At 41.9% G+C, this 24,103-nt stretch overlaps 1 protein-coding gene across 5 annotated transcripts in view; it reads right to left on the bottom strand.

The window, feature by feature from the left end:
* SLC35F4 (solute carrier family 35 member F4) overlaps window positions 1–24,103 on the bottom strand; it is a 393,851-nt gene that overhangs the window by 56,436 nt on the left and 313,312 nt on the right. For 4 of the 5 annotated variants that reach the window (XM_082275045.1, XM_082275047.1, XM_082275046.1 and 1 more), the window contains one exon: window positions 13,187–13,481. In XM_082275045.1, coding sequence (XP_082131171.1) covers window positions 13,187–13,481 — 295 coding nt within the window. Of the gene's footprint in view, window positions 1–13,186; window positions 13,482–24,103 lie in introns of those variants that run through there. The other variant, XM_082275049.1, reaches the window with a different exon arrangement.

Raw genomic sequence — 24,103 nt, 5'->3', positions numbered from 1 at the left:
GGAAGAGGATTCTGTAATTCATCGAAATCTCGCCTATTAAGAGATTTTGTTACCTTCTGTGTGAATGTAAGAACTTTTCTCCACGAAGGAGGGTCCCCATCAGACCATCTCTAAAGCAGTTCCACCTGAGTACTCAAAGCTATTAACCATCGCAGCAGAAATTACAGTTCCAGGAAGAGGACCGGGCATCCTGCAGAGAAGACTTCTACAAGATAGAGCAGCCTGCAAAATGTGTGACATACTTCACTGAAGGTAAATATCAAAGAATTCAGCTTTAAGCCTGTTGGGAACTCCAGGGAGATTTTATCATTTACTGCATTAGATAAAAACACAGTTAGCACCTGAAATGCCACAAGCAACCCCAGGGAGACACCTCCTCAGAGTTTCTTGTCCCTTTAAACAGTTCCTCAGCAAAGGCCCCCAACAGATTCTCTTTAAAGTGTTAACTTTCAAAACATAAATCCGAAGATGGAAATTATTCTAAAACAATTCTGCACTGCTGTGGTTATACACTCACCAGTCACTCTATTAGAAACACCTTGCTAGTAGCAGGTTGGACCCCCTTTCATCTTCAGAACTCTTCATGGCATAGATTTCACCACATCTAGATGCCTAATCTGTCATGCCTTTGCTGGGGAAGATCTTGTGATCCCTGCACATGGTCCCAGTCCTGCTGCTCCCATTGTTCAAGAGGCTGTAGCTAGGGAATCGGTTGCCATGGTAAACACCGCAGGTCCGCAGGCTCCGAAGATACCTCTTCCCGAAAGGTATGATGTTAACCCTTCTGATTGTAAGGGTTTTCTCAATCATTGCCGGTTGCCCTTTAGGAATCAGCCCTCTATTATTGCCTCTGCACAGGCTAAGGTGATATTTATAATTTCCTTACTTAAAGGCAAAGCTTTGTCCTGGGTGTCACCTCTTCTGGAGAAAGAGTCTCCTATACTTAACGATTTCTCCGCCTTTTCCAAGAAGTATCCTGGATTTAAATCAGGGTAAATGCACGGTAGCGTCCTATGATATTGAATTCCGCGCGTTGGCGACAGAGACCTTCTGGGGTGATAACGCCCTTAAGGCTTCCTTCCTCAGGGGTCTTGCTGAACGCAATCTCGTGTCCCTACTAATCTTTAGATTCCGCCTAATACATTATATGTTCCTCCGGAACTACGTAAGGAAGTCTTGCAATGGGCCCATGGACAAAGGATTTCTGGGCACCCGGGTAATAAATCCTTTTACGCCTAAAAACCCTAGTTTGGTGGGCCACCCTAGTCAAGGACTTTGAAACCATCAAGACCCCTCCATTTGCTCCCCAAGGTCTACTACTAACGTTGCCTGTTCCTCGTGCTCCCCGGACACATATCAGTATGGACTTCATCGTAGATTTGCCTGCTTCTAAAGGGAATATGGTCAACTGGGTTGTAGTAGACAGGTTTCTGAACCTGGCACATTTCATTCCTCTGCAGGCCCTTCCTTCGGCCCCTAGTTTGGCCCTATCTTTTATTGACAACATCATTCATTTACATGAGATTCCTGTCGGTATCGTTAGCAACAGAGGCCCCCAATTTATATCATCTTTCTGGAGAGCCATTTGCATCTGGATGTCATAAATTCCCTCTCTTCTGGATACCACCCACAATCGAATGGCCAGACTGAGAGGGTAAATTAGGATTTAGAGGATCTATGTTAACGTGGAAAAGGATAACTGGAGTGAAATGCTGTCCTTGGCTGAATTAGCGAACAACTTACAATGGCACTCTTATATTAGCTGTTCCCCTTTTTCAAGCTGTTTTTGGTTATCAGTCCAAGGTCTTACCCTTTCAATCTACTCAAATAGAAGTACCCACAGCTGCCCACATGGTAGCCAAGTTAATTAAACACTGGAAAGACATTAGGAAGGTACTACTTCGTTCCATTCGTAGGTACCAGGGGAACGCTGATCTTCACAGGCGACCCACACCTAATTTTCGTCTCAACCGACTGGTGTGGTTATCTACTAAGAACGTCAAGCTGTGACAGCCCTCTCCCAAATTGGGCCCTAAATACATAGGACCCTTCCGCATACTCCGTCAAGTTAATCCAGTGACCCATAAACTTTGTCTACTCTCACACCTACATATACCCAATACGCTTCACGTGTTCTTGTTGAAACCCCTTTTCAAGAATTGATTTTCTCTACACTCTAGATGCCCCCCTCCTGTCTTGGTTGATGGCCATCAGGAGTATGAGATTTGTAAAATTCAAGATTCCAGGTGCAGGGGTAGGCAATTACAATATCTAGTGGACTGGAAGGGCTACTCCATTGCTGAAAGGACTTGGGTCCCTGCTCGCCATGTTCATGTGTCCCAGCTTGTTAAGTCGTTTCATGATAAACATCCCTCCAAACCCAATTAGCCCTGGGGGCTTCTTTGTGTCGGGGGTACTGTCACATCTTGGCTGGGAGTCGATCTTGTAATCAGGTATTTTCTGGGTCGTTTCCTTGCTGCCTGGGCCACTGGGGTATTCCAGTTTTTGGCAAGCTTCTCATTATCTTCTACTTTTTGATATGTGACTCTTGCTCCACCCTGTTGCCAGCTTTAGTGAGTTACCTGATCTTGTGACCTATAAATACCCTCTTCCACTTCCTGCAGGTGCCTTAGTATAGGTTTTGCTTCCTGTTTAGACTGCTGCTTACGTTCTGTTTTGTTACTGACCCTGGCTATCCTAGACCACTCTTCGGATCAGTCCTTTGGATTGTACCGACATTGGTTATCAACCTAGGCTCGCTCTTGACCACTCTTCGGATCACCTCTTTGGATTGCACAGTCTCCTGTTTTCGTCTCAGCCCACTCCCATCCTCTCTTCTGGGCTTCACTCTCTTGGGGCCTGGCTTACGAACTACAGCTCCTAACCGTGAGTCATACTCTTTCCGTTGTTCCTAGTTTGCTTGTCGCACTTTCTTTTGTGGTCCTGATATTTCAGCTGCAGTAACCTATCCGCTCCTCCACCTGATACCAGGATAACAAGACTACTGGCCAGGAAACCGGAGGGGCGGTTGGCGTCTCAGGCAGACCTAACACCATGTGATTGGCTGATTAGCAATTTGTGCTATCAAACAATTGAACAGGTGTACCTAATAAAGTGGCCAGTGAGTGTATATATATATTATGTAACAGACATTTAGGCATAGCAGGAGTCTACCAATGCAGTGTCAATATGTAATCTTTATGGGATGGAATATCAAGCTTACCATGTGGCTGGTTTTTCAGAGCAGTAAACTGATAAAGCACTCGTAAACTAGTAATACATAAACAGGGCTTGGTGTATGAACATGAAACAAAGAAGAAACAGCACTCCAGATGGATTGCAAGTTCTAGCAAACTTTACAGTGCCAACAATCAAAGTAATGGTCTGCCAAGGGTAAAAATGCATTAAAAACTGCTCAGGCCTACAGTCTACTGGGGACTTATTAAATGTTTTCACTTTGTAATACACAAAAAGAACATCACATCGTGTCTATGGTGTTCTTCTCTCTTTTTGTTGTCGGACATCAATTCAATAGCATTGCTTTTTCTATGATAATCTTTCTTTGCTGGTTTACTGGTAATTGGGTTATTCATTTTGCCATGGCAAAAAAAGTGACCCGACTAAATAGTAGTGCCCGGTAAAGAAACATGGTGTATATTTATGTTTTTTGCAGGCGGCAAGTGCAACCTTCCCTGTTTTAACCACTTAAGGACCATGCCTAATTCTGACACTTGTTGTTAACAAATGGAAATCAGTATTTTTTCCTAGAAAATTACTTAGAACCCTCAAATATTATATATATATATTTTTTTAGCAGAGACCCTAGAGAATAAAATGGAGATCGTTGCAATACTTTAGGTCACACCTTTTAGGTCATACACTTTTTTTAATTAAAAAATAAGAAAACAGTTAGCCCAATTGTTTTCTATAACGTGAAAGATAACGCTGAGTAAGATACCCAACATGTCATGCTTCAAAATTGCGCTCACTCGGGGAATGGCGACAAACGACGGTACTTAAAAATCTCCATAGGTGACGCTTTAAAAATGTTTACAGGTTACCAGTTTAGAGATACAGAAGAGATCTAGGGCTAGAATTGTTGCTCTCACTCTAATAATCGCAGCGATACCTCACATGTGTGGTTTGAACACCGTTTACAAATGCGGACGTGACTTGCGTATGCATTCACTTCTGTGCGCTAACTCGGAGGGACGGGGCGCTTTAAATTTTTTTTCTTATTTATTTTACCTTTTATTTTTACACTGTCCCTTTAAAAAAAAGTGTTTTGATCACTTTTATGCCTATTACAAGGAATGTAAACATCCCTTGTAATAGAAATAAGCAGGACAGGTCCTCTTTAATGTGAGATCTGGCGTCAAAAAGACCTCAGATCTCACATCTACACTAAAAAGCAAAAAAAAAGTAATTTTTTTTATCATGAAAAAAAATGAGCCCTTTGCGGCCGTTGGGAGGAAGCGACGTATGACGGTTCTCCAGTCCTCCAAGGCCATAGAGTCGAGTGGGGGCCAGCTTGCCTTCACTCGACTTCCTGCCTGGGAGGGGAAAGGACCGGATTGTTTTCCCCACTACCGACAGTTCCATCGCCCATAAAAGTGATCCAGCAGCGAATTCGCCACTGGGACCACTTTTATGTGAAAGAGGACTACCCACCCTGTAAAGACTATACGCTGCCATAACCCCCGGTATTTAAAGTCAAAGTAACGATGTAAAACTGTAAGTGGTTAAATGTCTCTGAGTAAGTGGTTAAATGTCTCTGAGTACTGCTACAATTACATCATAGCCATTAGCCAGCAGGGGGAACCAGGGTGTCCAGCAGGTGACATGCTACCTGACACACCCAGAGGTGTCAGGCAGCAGGTAAGTACACATTGTTTTTTTACAGGGCACTGCGTAAAGTTGCTAATACTGCTGACACAGTCACTTTAACCTAAAACCTATAGTGAGAACATATGAAGGTAGCCATTGCTGACATCTTGTACTGAAGATAGCAATTCCCCTACTATATACTTTCCCATTGGCTTTTGTACTTTCAGAATTACTATCTTGGTAGAAGGAAAGAAGTTTGCAGATTAAAAGCTACTGTACTTGGGTTGATTTACTAAAGGCAAAAATGAAAACAGAAAGAACACTTTTCGGATACAAAAAAAAAAAATACAATAAACCCTTATACAGGTGCATCTCAAAAAAATGTGATTATCAAAAAGTTAATTTATTGCAGTAATTCAATTCAAAAAGTGAAACTCCTATATTACATAGACTCATTACACACAGAGTGATATATTTCAAACATTTCTTTCTTTTAATTTTGATGATTATGGCTTACATAATAACTATTCCTGCCCAGTAGCCAAAACAGGAAATCCCAGGTAGACACCAGAACCAGTGTCCCCAGTAACAGATTTCTTCTCTATTCCTTTCTAGCCACTTCAGGACCACCCACTTATCTATACATCATTATTTTGACGTTATATACCGTTGTTATGGCAGAAGCGATCTGCCATAACCCCGGTATTTTTTTATACAGTGGGCGATTTTGCGTCCGATAAAATTGGTCCCGGCGGGGGAATTCACCACGGGCTCATTTTTATAGGCAGCGGGAGCGGTGCCCCCCTCTGACCGCTTCCCAGTCTTTTCCCCATTTACCAGACCAGTCAGTAAAGGGGAAAACGATCCGATCCCCTGGAGTGATGGGCAGGAAGTCGAGTGAGGGCAAGATGGCCCCCGCTCAACTTTATGCCCTTGGAGGACTGGAGCAATGTCTGACGTCACTTCCGCCTAATGGCCTTATTTTAGTACATGTAAAATTAAATTTTTTTCTTCTTTCGCTTTTACGTGTAAATGTGAGATCTGAGGTCTTTTTGACCCCAGATCTCGCAATAAAGGGGACCATTCATGCTTATCTCTATTACAAGGGAAGTTTACATTCCTTGTAAAAGGCATTAAAGTGATTAATAAAAATTAAAAGATCAGTGTAAAAAAAATAAAAATATATAAAAATTAAAAGTAAAATACATAATAAAAAAAAATTAAATAAATAAAGTGCCCTGTCCCTCCGAGCTCGCGTGCACATACGTAAGTCGTGTCCACATATGTAATTGGTGTTCTAACCACACATGTGATAATTATAGCACTATACCTCATCTGTAACTCTAAGAAGGTAACCTGTAAAAATGTTTAAAGCATCACCTATGGAGATTTTTAGGTAGTTTGTAGCCATTCCATGAACATGCGCAATTTTGAAGGTATCTATTTACTTGATGTAACATCATCTTTTACCTTATACATAATATATATATATATATATATATATATATATATATAATGTTTGGGGTCCTAACTAATTTTCCAGCAAAAAATACTAATTTAAACTTGTAAACAACCAGTGTCAAGAAAGGCCTGGTCCTTAAGTTGCTAGTGACAAAATGTGGGATTTTCTTTCACCTTAACGCTCAGTGAGTAAATTGAAATAACAAATATCAATCTGTAGATTTATCAGTCACACTAGGTAGCAAGCTAGCTGGTAATAACTTTCTACCACCAATGTGTACCAATAATAAAATTTGTAGTACAGTGCGATCCTCACTAAACTTAATTCACAGAAAAATCTTTAACTAATCAAGTGATATAAAAATAATGGTGAAAAAGCTCACGTTAATCCAACCAGCTCCCTTTTATAATATGATCTCTACAAGGAAATGAAGTCTAACACGCTTGTATTCCCACAGGGTTTAAATACTGCTCAGTTATACAGATCAGTTGTTTTTAGTTCTTTCAGAGCAAAATTTCCTCTGCATAATACTCATCACCACATTTGCATCCATATGAAAGTGAAAAAAGAGAACTCTCATAGTGCTCTCTGAATGCCTTTTTCAGGAATATTAACTCACTCATAAGCAGAGTAGTAAAAGAACATGTTAACCATTTTGCTCCAGCTACTGCCGGCCCTTTAAGGGGTTTGCTATGCCGCGAGGTGGGGCGGGGTTTATGGCCACATGACCACCATGTCTCGGCGGTCACTTGAGTGGAAAAGTCCCGATCGCAAGCTGCGATTGGGAACTTTCCATCAGCCGCCAGGCACTGTGCCGGGAGTGTGCAAGGCGCACGCTCTCGACACAGCACTATTGGCTCTATTGCACGCAAATATGCGGCCACTCAGCGCCAAGGCCCAGCCACTGAGAAGCTGCATATTTGCGTTTGCACTTGGCGCCAACTGGTTAGAGCCAAACGGACGGCACCAATTGCACAGCTTACCACTACTTTCATGAAACCCAAGCATGATGGCGTCATTAAAATAGCTGACTCCACCCCTTTATGCATATCAGCCTACAGCTTCTTCAGAAGGTGGGAACCAGACGCTGCTGCCACACTTATAAAGTCTTTATATTTTTATATCACCTGATTATTGAAAGCTTTCTCTGTGAATTGAATTAAAGCGGTTAGACTTTTTTTTTTTTCTTCGTATCATGCAAGGTAAAGGCATAATGTGCTAGTATGCAATGTAAAACGTATCTTAAACCAAAGCTGTTTCAGTGCCGAAATGTCAGCGCTGCAGGGCACCCATCTTCACCCATCTTGCTTCCGGGTTCGCAGACTCCACCTCTGTGAGTGGCCAGAGCTGTGATGACGTTACGAGTGAGCTGATGATTACAGCACAGGGCTCTGAAGGAGCGGCACGGGTGGCCCTACCTGCGGAGCGCATGCGCCAGTGATGTCACTGGCTGCATGCACAGCAAATATCTCCTAAACTGTACATGTTTAGGAGATATTTACACTACCTATAGGTAAGCCTTATCATAGGCTTACTTATAGGTAAAAGTTACTTATGGAAGTTTACTTTCTCTTTAAGTGAGGGTAGTGCTGCACTACATATTATGTTATTGAGAATGGTAAACTGGACAAAATGAGAGCCTGAATCTTCCTAATGGGGGAACAGAAAGAAATAAACACCTGACAGTTGTTCTAATGTCAGTCCATTCTATCTAAAACAAAAAAAAAAAAAAAAGTTTTGCCGTTAGTTAAACTTTAACTACCTGACCTCTGAAAGATTTTCCCCCCTTCATGACCAGGCCTTTTTTTGCTATACGGCACTGCGTTACTTTAACTGACAATTGTGCGGTCATGCAACGCTGTACCAAAAGAAAATTGATGTAATTTTATTTCTCACAAATAGAGCTTTCTTTTGGTGGTATTTGATCACCTCTGCATTTTTATTGTTTGTGCTATAAACAAAAAAAGGCCGTAAATTTTGAAAAAAACAATATTTTTTACTTTCTGCTATAAAACACATCCAATAAAAAACATTTTAAAAATCGAATTTCTTCATGAATTCAGGCCAATATGTATCTTTCTACATGTTTTTGGTAAAAAAAAAAAAAAAAAATCCCAACAAGCTTATATTGATTGGTTTACGACTCAGGGGTGGGGAACCTACGCTCCAGGGGCCGTATGCGGCCCTCAAAGTCATTTGGTCCGGCCCCCCATGCAGCTGAGTCTGTGTCTCTCAGCTGATCTGCCAGAACGGAGCCAATGCTTCCTGTATAGTTCCGGCTCCGTTCTGACAGTCTGAGTGAGTCACAGATGGAGTGATATCAAATGCACTCCGCCTGTGACCAATACAGGAAACATCGCCTCTTCCTCCAGCGTGGCGCCGCTGCTAGCCAGCATTTCCCGCCAGCAGCACACATAGCAGTACCAGCCAGAACCAGCAGTACCAGCCAGAGCCAGCAGTACTCACAGCAGTAAAAGGCCAGAGCCAGCAGTACCCACAGCAGCACCAGCCAGAGCCAGCAGTACCCACAACAGTACCAGCCAGAGCCAGCAGTACGCACAGCAGAACCAGCAGTACCCACAGCAATACCAGACAGAGCCAGTAGTACCCACAGCAGTACCAGCCAGAGTCAGCAGTACCCACAACAGTACCAGCCAGCAGTACCTACAGCACAGTACCAGCCAGCAGTACCCACAGCAATACCAGCCAGCAGTACCCACAGCAGTACCAGCAAGCAGTACCAGCCTGAGCCAGCAGTACCAGCCAGCAGTACTAGCCAGCGGTACCAGCCAGCAGTACCCACAGCACAGTACCAGCCAGCAGTACCAGCCTGAGCCAGCAGTACCCAAGGCAGTACCTACAGCACAGTACCAGCCTGAATCAGCAATACCCACAGCAGTACCAGCCTGAGCCAGCAGTACCAGCCAGCAGTACCCACAGCACAGTAAATGCCAGCAGAACCATCCTTAGCCAGCAGTACAGCCAGCAGTACCCACAGCACAGTACAAACCAGCAGTACCAGCCTGAGCCAGCAGTGCCCACAGCAGTACCAGCCAGCTGTACCCACCAGCAGTACCAGCCAGCTATACCCACCAGCATTACCTACAGCACAGTACCAGCCTGAATCAGCAATACCCACAGCAGTACCAGCCTGAGCCAGCAGTACCAGCCAGCAGTACCCACAGCACAGTAAATGCCAGCACAGTAAATGCCAGCAGTACCATCCTTAGCCAGCAGTACAGCCAGCAGTACCCACAGCACAGTACAAACCAGCAGTACCAGCCTGAGCCAGCAGTACCCACAGCAGTACCAGCCAGCTATACCCACCAGCATTACCCGCCAGCAGTTCTTTTAAAAACTTACGACCACAAAGTTGACTGCGCTCCAGACTGATTGACGCAAACCTGGAAAACAAGTTGCGAGTAGCAACATCATCAATACCAGCTAACATCACACACCTCACCAAAGAGAAGCAGTTGCAGCCATCACATTAGGGGTGAGTTAATTACATTTTTGACCAAATATAACAGGCACATTTTTGAGTTGATAATTTTGTACGGCCCCCGAATGATTTTATAAATACCCAAATGGCCCTTGGCAGAAAAAAGGTTCCCCACCCTTGGTACGTGAACGTACTATGGGATAAGGTTACGTAATTTAAATTTTTTTATACTAGCAATGGCGATGACTTATAACAGGACTGCACTATTGCAGTGGACAATCGGACACTAACTGACATTTTTGACACTTTGCAGGAACCAGTGGCACTAATACAGTGAGCAGTGCTAAAAATATGCACTGTCACTGTACTAATGACTGCCTAGAAAGGAGTTACACATCTAGGGCGATCAAAGGGTTAACTGTGTGCCTAGCTAGTGTTTTTGTGTGTACAGCATGCTGCTTTCACTAGGGGAAAATTTGGATTATAGTTCCTTCCCCCCTGTCATAACTGGGATATACCTTGTTTACATACTGTAGGCATATCTCAGATCTCTGTGTATTACCGACAATCAGCGGGTGCCGGAGGACATTGAGTGCCCGGCACCCGCAGATCGGCTTCTGCTGTGAATAGTCTGTCTGAGATGCGTGACCACCCCCTGCAGGCGGAAGTTCAGAATTACAGTATATGTACGTTAATCTGCACAGTAGAGCCACCCTGTAGCAGTAAAACTGCTATGGGGTAGACGTTAAGTGGACTGCTGCTGCTGTTTGGTCTTTTCTTTTGGAGATAAAAAGAGAGCTGATGACAAAGGGATTGTTTTATGGTCGATTATGTATTCCTAGGAAGATAACAGAACGCCTTAAAAGTTATCTTGTAAGCAGCGCTACTGTTTTTTCTGGGGGTACCATCCCATCCTTTACAAATTGTTTAGATTTAAATGTACTAACAAATTGTAATCTCTTTTTACTAATAATGTATTGCTGATAATGTATCCCTTGATTAAGAAGCATCCTTTAATTTATTAATACGCTTACTAATTATTCCATCTTAAAACTAAACTCCAGGCAGATATGAACAAAACAAATAATTGCAGCTCTGCAATCATTAATACATCATTAAATGTATTTTGTAATTGTAAGAAACGTAAGTGCCTGAAATTGACCCCCTACATCGCATTATGTATTTCAAAACCCATAATTAAAAAAAAAAAAATAAATAATAATGTTTATTTGTCTAAGTAAAAGATAACACAATAGATTTTGACCATATAGTCTGTTAGCAACCCTAATGGGAAAAAAAGAAAAAATACATGGTCATGCCACTGGATGATTATCTCCTGAAGCTAATCGCTGACTGACTGTCATGCCTGTCTCCTAGTTTCATAGTTTTCTGAGTTACTTATCCATAATAAATCTGCTGCATATCAGAACTTCCAATCTGCATAGGTGTTTGGGCCTGTGAGTCACAAAGGACCTCCTGCAGAAGGTCAGCATTCGAGCTATACAATTTTCAAAAGATGGCACAACCTATGAATTCTTCTCATGACAGGTTCCGTTTTATAAAATGTGTCCTTCATTTCCTATTTGGAAAAAGGAAGATGGACTGCCGCTTTGTCATACATTGTGGAAAAGTAGACTGCTTCCCTCGTCACAGCTGTTAGTTTCCTGTCATAACCAGGCCAGAGCTTGGCAGGAATACTCCCAACTCCAACATTACCTTGCCACTAATGTGCCTACAACTGGCATAACCAGACCACTTACTAACTTTGAGTGCTTGCTATTCCAGTCTGGCAGGCAGGAACAACCCTTGTCTCACATATATCAAGTCCTGTTAAAGGCCTCCCTACCACATGCCCCGCAGTTTATCACCAAAAAGGAGCAGGAATTTAATATCCCCAGTGAAGACTTTGACTGGGACAAGATACTGATGTTTACTTATAAGACTTCCATATCTTCTAGAGCACAGAAACGCAACTATAAAATCCTCACCAGGTGGTATTGGTGCCCTACTACTCTGCACAAAATAGACCCATTGATTCCGAACAACCGTTGAAGATGTTTGCAGGCCCCAGGTACCATGACTCATATCTGGAGTATTTACCCTCTCATAACTCCTTTCCGGAAGAAAAAACTTCACCTCCACTGTGATTTAGTTGGGGACAGAATCACTACTTCTCCTCTTATTATTCTGCTATCAGTGGTGCCTGGATCCTATAAACAAAATTAAAAGTCTTCTCCGACACTTCTTGACTTCCGCATTGATTGTGATCATTAGGGCATGGTGTAAGCCACAGGCTTCCTCCTTCATGGAATGGGCCTGTGAGATTGACTCCATTTGCCATTTGGAAAATCTGATCTCCTGGGAAACAGATAAAACTGACGATTACACTCTTACATGGTCGGTCTGAAATTACTTCCGACATTCCTCTAAATTTGCCTCTTACATCTGATTTCCCTGTCATATTACTTGCCATCCTGTATTGGATACCCAACTTCATTCCTCCTCATAGCTTCGGTTTTCCATTTTTCTTTATCCCCCTCCCCTTTTTTTCTCTCTCTCTGTCCCTTCTTTGGTTCTACAATGTTAAACACCCATCAGGAATTCCACATGCTTGTCTAGTCACAGTCATATTATGTTTACCTGTACGCCCGAGAGAGGTGTCTCTATTGCTCTTATTGTAGATAGCCCTCTCTGTGTGAATGACTCTTGAGGTTTTATATGTTTTTGGTACAGTATATGGCATATTTGAGAGGCTTTATTCTCAACGTTTGTTTGACCTTTGACTGTCTCATTACCCGCCTACTAGGACAGTTATACTTTGTTGTTATTTACCTAGTAGGGAATCACCCTGTTATCGTTTGTTATGCTTTATGTACTAGCAATTATATCTTACATTACTTTCACCGATATTGTGTATTGTAATGACTATGGATATATGTCTGAGCCTTATGTTCCTATTTTACTCGCTTTTTTTATATGAACTTGTTACAACAAAACCTTTAATAAACAGGGATTAAACATAAAATCTATCCTCCCAAGACAACACATACATGCCAGATATATTTTGTTCCCTAAATCTATATCTACTTCATATATAGCTATAAAGGCTGCTAATTGTTTTGTTTAATTTGTGATTATTGGCTGTTCTATGAACCCTAAGCTAGAATCTATGCTTTCAAGAAATGTTGTCTATCATTCGTTAGTTACAGAACCAGTGTGTCCACGAAGACTTTATAATATGGTCCATAACACACAGGGCATCTATAGTTTGGAACAAAAATGTAAAAAGTGGCAAGCCTTTTTTTGTCATGCTAGAGGACCTTTCTCCTTGAAAGTAGTCACAGTATTATGATCACATACTATACTGTATTGTATTAGTATTAAAATTAGAGACCCAGGGGCTTTTAACACAATATTTTCATATTCAGTCACTGGAGTAAAATGTGAACTCATACCTAATTTTTTGTATTAGCGACTGTTTCTCTTGTGCTGTTGCTAGATGACCCGAGTAGTACACTGGGAAAAACATAATATTCCAGTTGGTTGAGAACCATGTCATAAAGAATGGGCAGTAAAAGTTCTTGTATGTGATCTTTACTATCTGTGTGGTTCCAACCCAAGAGGATGAAACTGATAAGACTATCAGAAAGCCCCAGATGACTTTAAGGAATGTTGACGTACAAGATTGACATCGAGACTTCTCATGATTTTCTGGTTGATTCTCTTGGTTTAATTGTCCTCCTTCTCCACCTGAAAAAGAACAGCAAAAAACATTTGTTTTTATTTCACTTCTTCCTTCCTATGTTAAAGTGTAACAATATATAAAATAAAGAATGACAAAAGATTCAACCTGTCGCTAAAAATAATACATACAGTATGTATGACCAAAACTTTTTTTAAACTTTGAATAGTGGAGAAAGTCCTGGCCAGTTAATTTTGAGCTTTCTGTATACCATTTGGAAAATTTCCCTTCCTTGCTGTCCCAGTTATAGGAATGCTCCCATAAGGGGAATTCCTCTGTTAGATAGTTGTTCCCGAAACAGGTGCCCACCACCAGAAGATTTTCAATTACCTCTTATTCTAGAGATAACTCTAACATTTTGGATGTACCCTCCCTTTCCCTTTAGCTTAACACGACACTGCGAGGCTTGGAGCTCACACTACTTATAAGCGGCACATACAACCACCCGCACTGCTACATGTGATCCACCTAGATGACATCACTGCTACAAACTTTACACTCCAATAATGAATATTTCCCACGTGGAGCTCACTACCAGTAGATATTAGATATTAGGAGGAAGTGTCAATGCCACAAAATGATTCCTATTTTCTAAAATAAAGTAATTGGATGTTTAAATAAAGCAGACAACTTGTGCCTATTCTTAGAATAACCACTTTGGGCGCCCCTGGCGATCAGACCACCTACTGGCTTTTTTGCGCTGATCCCTCATGCCAACTCTTTGGATTTGCCCTCCCTTTCCTTCTCAATGACAAAGTACAAATAAAGTGGTAAACCTCCCTAATGGGGACAAAGAGCAATAAACGTTTTCTAAGCCTCCCCCTCTCTACTCTCTAGAAATACACTTTGAAACAGTTGTTTTTGTTTTTCTGAGTCCCCTTGTAACATTGTTGTATTATGTGATGATCCTGCCAGTAGAGCCGTTATTTTTGCAGTTCCTTTAACACGTTGATAAAATGGCTTTTTCCACAGTCAAATCACACAATAGCATTGTCTACCTTTGGTCTGAAATCCCTCCTGAAAAATAGCAGTACTCTTCTAGATATTTGAGTATGCTTAGGTACTCCTATACCTGCAGTGTGAGATCTAGGGCACTGCTGCCCCTGACAGCCAGTCTCAAGGGATTTGGAGTGAGATCTAGGGATGTCACAACTCTGCTGCTCACTGTTCTCCTTGCTTGAGGCTCTGACATGAGGAAGCAAAGCCCTGCCTCTGCCAAGATGGCTGTCTCGACAGCCGGGATACAGCTCAGAACAAGGTATGGTAGGTCTGAAATGTGGAAAAAACTTCAGCAAGACTAAGGGCAATAGTGGTGACTAGTGCCCTCTGCCTACCATTTTTAGGAACAGCTTCCAGAGTTCAGCTCCTTTTAAGGTAATAGATAAATAAATTAAAGTCCAAATTCAGATAACATTGTGCAATCGTTTTTTTTTTTGTAAAACAACCACTTGACCACTGTAAGCACCGCCACCTGTGTATTATGGTTTGGCCAAATTTTGTACCTGAAACCTTTGCTTGACAGCTTGTTTTGTTACAGGAAGTGAACAAATAACGGATCTATTGGCCAGATCAACAGGTAATTAAAACTGATGTTTGAATGCTAGTGACAGATTTATGGTTTTTGCAATTTTTTAATACAGCCCATAGGCACACTATCAAACCACCATGATGTATGAATATAGCTAAATGTGGTCATCTTGGAGCAAATGCATAGTTTAATTAATCCATTACAATTTTAACCTACAGTATATTGCTACCTTAAACCAATTGGGAGTAACATGAGTAAATCCTTCCTTTCTTAAAGAAAACACTGCTTTTGCCTCTGGCAGCAGGTCATGTGACTTATGTGGTCTCTGCTGAATGGGAGCACCTATAGGACATATCTATTTTTTTCCAATTCTTTATGAACAATAATCCCATCTGGCATCTTTGGCATAGACAGGAACTGACACAGCTGCTTCCAGCGGTAGCCAAGAACAGAGGTTTCTTCAGGAAACCACATCTTCCAGTTATTAATACATACAGTATATATATATATATATATATATATATACACACACACACACACTATATTACCAAAATATTGGGACGTCTGTACATGCACATGAACTTTAATGGCATCCCAGTCTTAGTCCTTAGGGTTCAATATTGAGTTGTCCCACCCTTTGCAGCTACAGTATAACAGCTTCAACTCTTCTGGGAAGGCTGTCCACAAGGTTTAGGAGTGTGTCTATGGGAATGTTTGACCATTCTTTGTGAGGTCAGGCACTAATGTTGGACAAGAAAGCCTGGTTCCGCTCTAATTCATCCCAAAGGTGTTCTATCATGTTATCAGTGGAAACGTGCCATCTTATATTGGTAGTTTAGTGGTCCCATACACTGGTGGCCAATGGGAAAATAACCCTCTATATTATTGGACAGTGGGAGAAGGACACTTTTACACTGTTGACCTGTAGGAAAACTGCCCTCCTTCTCCCCCATTAAACGCAGCTAAATATATAATTATATCAATGGTCAGTAGTATTTAGAAATCCCTAATTGCTCAAGGAACCCTTATCAACCTCTGGAAGAACCCTAAGGTTTCATGAAACCCTGATTGAGAAACCCTGTTTTAAACAATAGGTAAAATGTGTTTCCTACTGTGGACTTTGGTGGTATTTTTGGAAACACCACTGTCATGGAACTACATACTAGACCCCAAAACCAGAAACTCAATAAAGACATTTCAATATTAATAGGTATGCCTACCTATTTTAGGAACTACACACAGAAAAGTTGTGATGATTTAACATGACCAAGTACATTGTTAGTCATAATACTGTATGGAAATCATTGTAATCCATAGTAGACTTTCAGCCTAATAACAGCATATTAGTGGCAAATGTTTACAAGGCGATCAAGGGAGGTGGAGCGGAATGATTTTAAAACCAGGAGTCACAATCAGAGCAGTAATTTTCTATTTGATAGAAATCTCCCTTTAAGTGTATCTAAAACCAGTTAGTCATTGTTACCAGAAAAGGACTAGAGGGGAAATGTTGCAATAGAAAAATTGGAGAGATTTTCGCTTGTTTCCTGTTGTGTGTCCAGCAGTTCAGGAAGTGAGGCTAACCCTGCTCAACAGGACACAGACAGCATAAACTTTATAAAAGACTTAATTCCTTACTAAAAACAAAAGAAATACTGTTTTGGCCCTACCTACTGTACAGTAAATACCCCCCCCCCCATCGCGGGGCTTACGTTCCGGACCCACCCACGAAAAGTGAAAATCCGCGAAATAGAAAGACCCTATTTAAATACACTCTAGGCATGTTTTTATAATCACTGTACTTTTAAAAGCATTTTAAGGTTTTTAACCACTTAAGGCCCAGCCCTATTTCGGACACTTTTTGTTTACAAGTTAAAACCAGTATTTTTTCCTAGAAAACTACTTAGAACCCCCAAAAATTATATATATTTTTTTAGCAAAGACTCTGGAGAATAAAATGTCGGTCATTGCAAAATTTTTTGTAACGCGGTATTTGCGCAGCAGTCTTTAAAACGCCATTTTTTTGGAAAAAATTAGAAAAATCACATTTCACTGCATTTAAAAAATACTAAACAGTAAAGTTAGCCCATTTTTTTGTATATTGTGAAAGATGATGTCACGCCGATTAAATAGATACCCAACATGTTACGGTTTAAAATTGCGCCCCCCCCCCTGTGGGATGGCGACAAACTACCGTCAATAGAGATCTCAATAGGCAACGATTACAATTTTTTTAACGGTTACCAGTTTAGAGTTAGAGTGTAGCTCTTTTTTTTAAATTATTGCCCACGCTCTGGCGATCGCGGCAATACCTCACATGTGTGGTTTGAACAGCGATTTCATTTGCGGCTCGACTTCCGTATACGTTTTTTTTTTTTGTGCGCGAGCTAACGGTGACGGGGGCAACTAAATTTTTTTTTTTCCTATTTATTTTTTATTTCTTTTTAACTTTATTGCAGGTTTTAAAAAAAAAAAAAATCAGATCACTTTTATTGCTGTCACAAGCAATGTAAACATCCCTTATGACACCAATATGTAGTGACAGGTACACTTTATGGAGGGATCGAGGGTCTAAAAGACCCTAGACCCCTCCACTACACTCCCATGTATGCAAAACGCCGAAAATTGCGTTTTTGCATACAGCCGTTTTTAAAATTTGCCGCCTTTTGCAGCACAGTAACCCGGACGTGACGTCATGGACGCCGCCTCCGGGTTACGTATTGGATCGATGCAGTTTCCGGCATTCATTGGGACTCCATCCAGCCGGCGGACGTGCCGGCTGGGTGCTCGGGGCTCCCGGTGCGACGGGAACCCCCGAGCAAAGCCACGGAAGGCGGCGGGAGGGGGGGGGATGTCCCCTCCCGCTCACCCGGGTAACGATCGAGAGGCTCCCGAGCCACATCGGTTGTTACCGACGGAAAGCCAACCGTCGGCTCTAAACCACGGTACCGGGATGGTGTCTCTAGCTAGAGGCATCATCCCGGTATAACCCCGCAAAGTCTGCCGACGTACCCCTACGTCACTTTGCGGTAAGTGGTTAAACACACTTTTAAAACAATAGAAACACATTTAAACACATAAAAGATACAGAGAGACAGAGCAAGAGCAATGGAAAACCCAAAAATATTTAATTAACAATGATTTAATTAGTTAAATAATATTAATAGGTCTTACAGAAACAAAAATATCCCGGGACCGCAAAAACTGAACCGAGATACAACAGGGGTTTACTGTATACTTTTATGTATGCTCCCTGCTCATTCTGGTTCTGGAAAATGTAAAAAATTCCAAATCATAATGTTACAGCAGCCTATGACATTAGTAAAATATGACAGTCAGGTCATCATATATCAAAGTGGCAGTAATTGCCTTGAGAAATTAGATTTGGATATGCATTTAAATATAATTGTACTTGCATTTTGATTAATTGGACCATTAAAAAGACTCTGTCAAAAAAAGAGAGGTTCAATACAAAAGAATAAAGTAAATACTTTCCCTTCCCTCTGACCATAGCCCAAAACCCCACTCTGTTCAACAAAAATCCTTCATTGTAGTGCTGCCAGGAAACCAATAATCCTGAGTGTGTCTCTTTTTTGCAGGTCGCTCTGTTTGAGGGTGTTTTTTAATGACAGGGTCACTTTAATTAATAGAAGAAAAGAAGAAACAGGCGCCTCTGAGTGTAGACTGCAGGACAATTTATTAATGGTAAAAAAGTAAAACTCACATGGTTGTAATATAAAACAGGCATGTCACAGGAAAAGATCTATCTAAAGATGTGTAGGGGCTACATGAGCCCAAGATGAGATGGTTATCCCCACTTGCTAAGGCTGTTCCGGCCTCCTGGATGGCAGAGAAGAGTGAGAGTTCAAAGCGAGGGCTGAAACTCACATGGTGGAACGCATTGTCGACCCGGATGACGTCACAAGACCACTAACTTTAATTAATCACTTAATGACTGCCCGCCGCAGTTTTACCGCGGCAGGTTGACTCTGTCCCGCGAATTGATGTAACTGATCGTCGCTTCGCGGGATCACTAGCAGGGGAGCCACAGGGGAAGCTGATCAGCGTGTCCGGAGGCCTCGATTGCTCCTCATGGAAACAGAACAACGGTCTGCCGCTGTAAACACGGCAGATCGCTGTTTTGTCAGTTATGAACACAGGGATCCTGTGTTCCTCTTATTTAGGAACACAGGTCTCTGTGTTCATACAGAAAGTCCATCCATCCCACAGTTAGAAAGCACCTTCTAGGGACACATTTAACCCTTTGATCGCCCCTGGTGTTAACCTCTTCCCTGCCAGTGTCATTAGTACAGTAACAGTGCATATTTTTAGCACTGATTACTGTAGTAATGTCACTGGTCCCCCCAAAAGTGTACAAAATGCCAGTTAGGGGTCCGATCTGTCCGATGCAATGTTGCAGTCCCGCTAAAAATCGCTGATAGCCACCATAAGGCCCCTTTCACACACGCTGTCCGTTTGTCCGTTTTTCATCCATCCGTTGACGGATGAAAAACGGACATCAATGCATCTCTATGTAAAAACGGATGACAACGGATGAAAGACGGATAACAACTGACAAAAAACAGATAACAACTGACGAAAAACGGATGACAACTGACGTTGTGTGAAAGGGGCCTTACTAGTAAAAAAGTAAACAAAAAATAAATAAAAATGACATAACCCTTTCCCTTAGTTTGTAGACACAATATTTTTTTTTTTTCAGAATTGTTGCTCTTTTTTTGTTTATAGTGTAAATCAAATACCACCAAAAGAAAGCTCTATTTGTACAGAAAAAGGACATCAATTTTATTTGGGTACAGACTTGCACGACCAGGTAATTGTAAGTTAAAATAATGCAGTGCCATATCGCAAAAAATTGCCTGGTCATTAACCCCCTTAGCGGTAACCCCGAGCGTGACTCGGGGTGGTTTTTTCATGCTAGGATCGGTATCCCCGAGTCACGCTCGGGGTAGACGTGCAGAGCCTGCAGCGGGGTTCCTTACCTTCTCCTGGCGATCCAGCGATGATCTCCCATTGCTGTGATCGCCGCCGAGATCCCCGCCGCGCCTTCCGTCGTTCTGATGACTTCCTGGTTCCGTTCCCTGCAGCAGCAATGCTGCATGGGAGCGGAACTGGGAGGGAAATTCAAAAGTTGCACAAAACACAAACACAAAAAAAGGAGGTGATACAGTGTAATCTGAGAGGATTACACTGTATCACCTTAGTATCAGACACAGTGTCCTTTCAGTGCCCCTTGCCATTGTCATTTGTGACAAATAAAACCCTTTGAAAATGGCATCAAAAAAGCGCTGTCCTACAAATGCGCTTTTGGATCGGCTGAGCGACTGCGACAGCGACACAGAGCTGCTCGCAGAACAGAGCGACAGTGAGTCGTGGGGAGATTTGTCATCTGACTCTGACACCGACACTGATCCAGAAAGTGAAAACGCAGATGATCCCGCACCTGACCTAAGCGATGTGCGCACTTGGTGCCCTCTAAACAGCGATGCGGACCAGGCAGCGCCCCCGAGATTCCGATTCACTGGATCTCCTGGGATGAAGGTTGATGTGGAGAGTGACAACTCTCTGGCGTACCTGAAATTATTTCTTACTGAGGAGGTAATTTTAAAAATCGTCACAGAAACCAACCGCTACCATGAGCAGCAATCCGCTATGCTGCGTGCCAGATTTTCCAGATCCAGAAAATGGGAACCGGTCAGTAAAGAGGACATCTGGCAGTTTCTGGGACTCATCATCCTTCAGGGGCTGGTGGGGAAACCGCTCCAGAAATGGTATTGGACCACCAATAAGATACTGGCCACTCCATTTTTTGGCACAGTGATGTCCGAATATCGTTTTTCACTCATCATGAAGAATTTACACTTCGCCAACAACGAAGAGTTTGATGAGGCCACGCATCCTGCGCCCAACCTCAAAAAAATCTGGGAGGTGTGCAAAATGATTGTCACCAACTTCCAGCGGACCTATGTGCCAGAAAGGGATGTCAGTGTGGACGAAAGTCTGATGGCTTACAAGGGACGCCTGATACAGTTTATTGCATCCAAAAGAGTGCGGTTTGGCATCAAATTTTATATGCTCTGTGAATCATCCACCTGATATATCTGGAATGCGGTCATTTACTCCGGGAAAGGTGCCAAGTTCAATCCCAGGTACAGCGGCTATGGGATGGCCACATCATCTGTCCTTTCACTGCTGGACCCATTGCTGAACCAGGGATATTGCGTGACAACGGACAATTTTTACACATCTCCGGAACTTTATGAGGTTTTGCTCCTAAACAAAACTGATGGGTATGGTACTGTTAGGCCAAACCGGCGTGACATGCCATCAATGTTTGGCAGGAAAAAACTGAAAAAAGGAGAGATGGTTGCCTTTCAAAAGGGTAAAATGATGGCAATGCGATGGCGAGACAAAAAGGACGTGTGTCTCATGAGCACCGTGCACAGCACCTCCACTGCCATGGTCCGCACAAAACACGGAACAGATGTGCTGAAGCCGCAAGTCGTGATTGACTATAATCACACAATGGGAGGTGTCGTCCGAGTCGATCAGGCAATGACATTTTACCTGGTGATGCGGAAGCAACAGAAGAAATACTACAAAAAGATTTTTAGGCATCTCCTCGAACAATGCCTTTGGAACGCCTATATCCTTTATAAAGCAAACACTAACATACCTCTTGTTCATTCTGACTTTATCTGGCAGGTGGCTGAGCAGATTTTTGCCAACCACCCGACGCCATCAGTATCTGCTAACAGACCTGGACGACACGCTGTTGACGTTGGCAATCCAGAACGCCTGACAGGTCGTCATTTTGTAGACTTCGTACCGCCAACCGCAAGAAAGTTAGCGCCTACCAGGATGTGCGTCGTTTGCTGTTCCAAGAAGGATGGCAATGGAAGAAGAGTCAGAAAGGAAACAAGGTACTATTGTCCTGATTGCAACGTCGGACTTTATCTAGTTCCATGCTTCAAACTGTTTCACACTCAGGATGTGTATTGAATTTCTTTGTTTGACAAATTTCATTATTTTTATATTGCATTATTGAATAAAATTATATTATTGATTAGATTATAATTCATGTGTTTGTGTTGTCTGGGATGTCTACTAGAGTCTTGTTTTGGTAAGTTTTAAGTCAGTAATTACTAAGAATTGTAGGCCTTCAATACATAACGCCAAATTTCCATGCAAAAAATTGTATCGCTTTTGGCACATAATTCCTGACATAATCATACCGCCAGGGAGGTTAAGGGGGTAAATCCTTTTGGTCCAGAACTGGTTATTATCCTGGCAAAGTGACCTGGAAAAATTTGGATTGCTGGATGTTGGACAACTCGATGGAAAGTGTGCAAACCCCAAACACAGCACTAAACTCCACTGAAGTGTTTAGGAGCACAATCCTATTATTGTTTTGAGATCTTTTTAAGACTTTTTAGAAAGCTTTGTTAAAAAAGGGCATTGGGCAGCTGGGAACTGCCATGTACCAATGCAAAAAAAACGAAAACACTGCTGAGCGGGAAGCAGGTTTTTTACCATGACTTAAACGGCAACAATAAAAATATACAAACACTTTTAATAACAGGACGTGGGGATGCCTTAATCACTTGCAGACCGCCCCATGCACATATATACGGCAACAGGGCATACTTTCTATGCAGGGTCATGTCCGTAATTCGACTTTTCCTGGGTAGGGTGCACGCGCCTCCGCCTCCCGATCTGTGCTGTGATTTGGTACAGCACAATTTGGTCAGCAGGTCCCAGTGATTTATGGCCAGGACCTGCTGATCGGCTTAGTGAATCACAATGCAGAGCCCTGTGTTTACTAACAACACAGGGCTCTGTACATGGAGCAGTGATGTGGCTGTTTTTTTTTTTTTCCCTCCCTGTAAAGCAGAGAGACAAATCAGCCACATTGATTAGTAAAATTAGCACATAATGCACACATTACATATTGTTAGGCACACAGTTAACCCTTTGATAGCCCCTAGATGTTAACCCCTTCCCATCCAGTGTCAGTAGTACACACTGATAGTATAGTAATAGTAGTATTAGCACTGATCGCTGTATTAATGTTACTGGTGATGTCAGATTTAGTCAGTTCCCACCCAGCATCAGTTAGTGTCAGATTGCCCTTACTATCGCAGTCCAACTATAAGTCGCTGATAAATAAAAATAAAAAAAAAATGAAAATAAATAAATAAAAATGACAGTACATATACACCATCATTTGCAGATGCTATAACTTTTTTCTATATACGCTTATTGATTTTATTTTTTTTTTTTTTACCAAAGACATTAAGAAGAATATATTTTGACCTAAACTTATGAAGAAATTTAATTTTTTTACATTTTTAATGGCTATGTTTTATAGCAGAATAAAAAAAAAAACAGTGGTGAATAAATACCTTCAAAAGAAATCTCTATTTGTGAGAAAACAAGAAAAGGAAGTTATAGGCGCAGAGGCTTGGTTATAATACTTAATATGCTTCGGTCTGTTTGAACTTTACATGCCTGTACTTTTACTTCAAAACGTGAGTTGCCACTTGTCATTGTGATATTAATAAAGCGGTTTATGCAGTATTATGCTATGGGAGTTGTCCCTCTTCTTGGCATGTAACTCTGTACCGTTGGGAGTGAAGCGGTCGATGAAGGCTCTGATACCGGTCTATTATTGGATTTCATACAGGCTACTATTGATCTCTGTAATGGGGGTCAATTCATTATGGTAAGAGGCCAGCTTTACTTGTGGTGGCGGTTCTCCTTACACATGGTGATTGAAGTTTGAAGTACTTTTGGAGCACCCTGTCGTTTATTTCCTATTGGAATATATGATACAGATTTGGACTGTCTGTTGATAAGAACTTTGCAGTTTACATTTGATATTTCTTCAGCGCCACACCTGTTTGTTTTTAGTGCTTCATATATATATGAGCAAATTCCGGTTAAAAGTGGTAAAAGTGCAGACATGATAAAGGAGATGCAGGGGCTGCGGGCATACATAGTTACATAGTAGGTGAGGTTGAATAAAGACAATAGTCCATCCAGTTCAACCTGTGTAGGCGTGTGTGACTGTAATCATCTAAC

This window comes from Pelophylax lessonae (assembly GCF_965119305.1).
Source record: "Pelophylax lessonae genome assembly, chromosome: 13".
NCBI classification, from domain to species: domain Eukaryota; kingdom Metazoa; phylum Chordata; class Amphibia; order Anura; family Ranidae; genus Pelophylax; species Pelophylax lessonae.
This window is presented reverse-complemented; position numbering and strand designations above follow the sequence as displayed.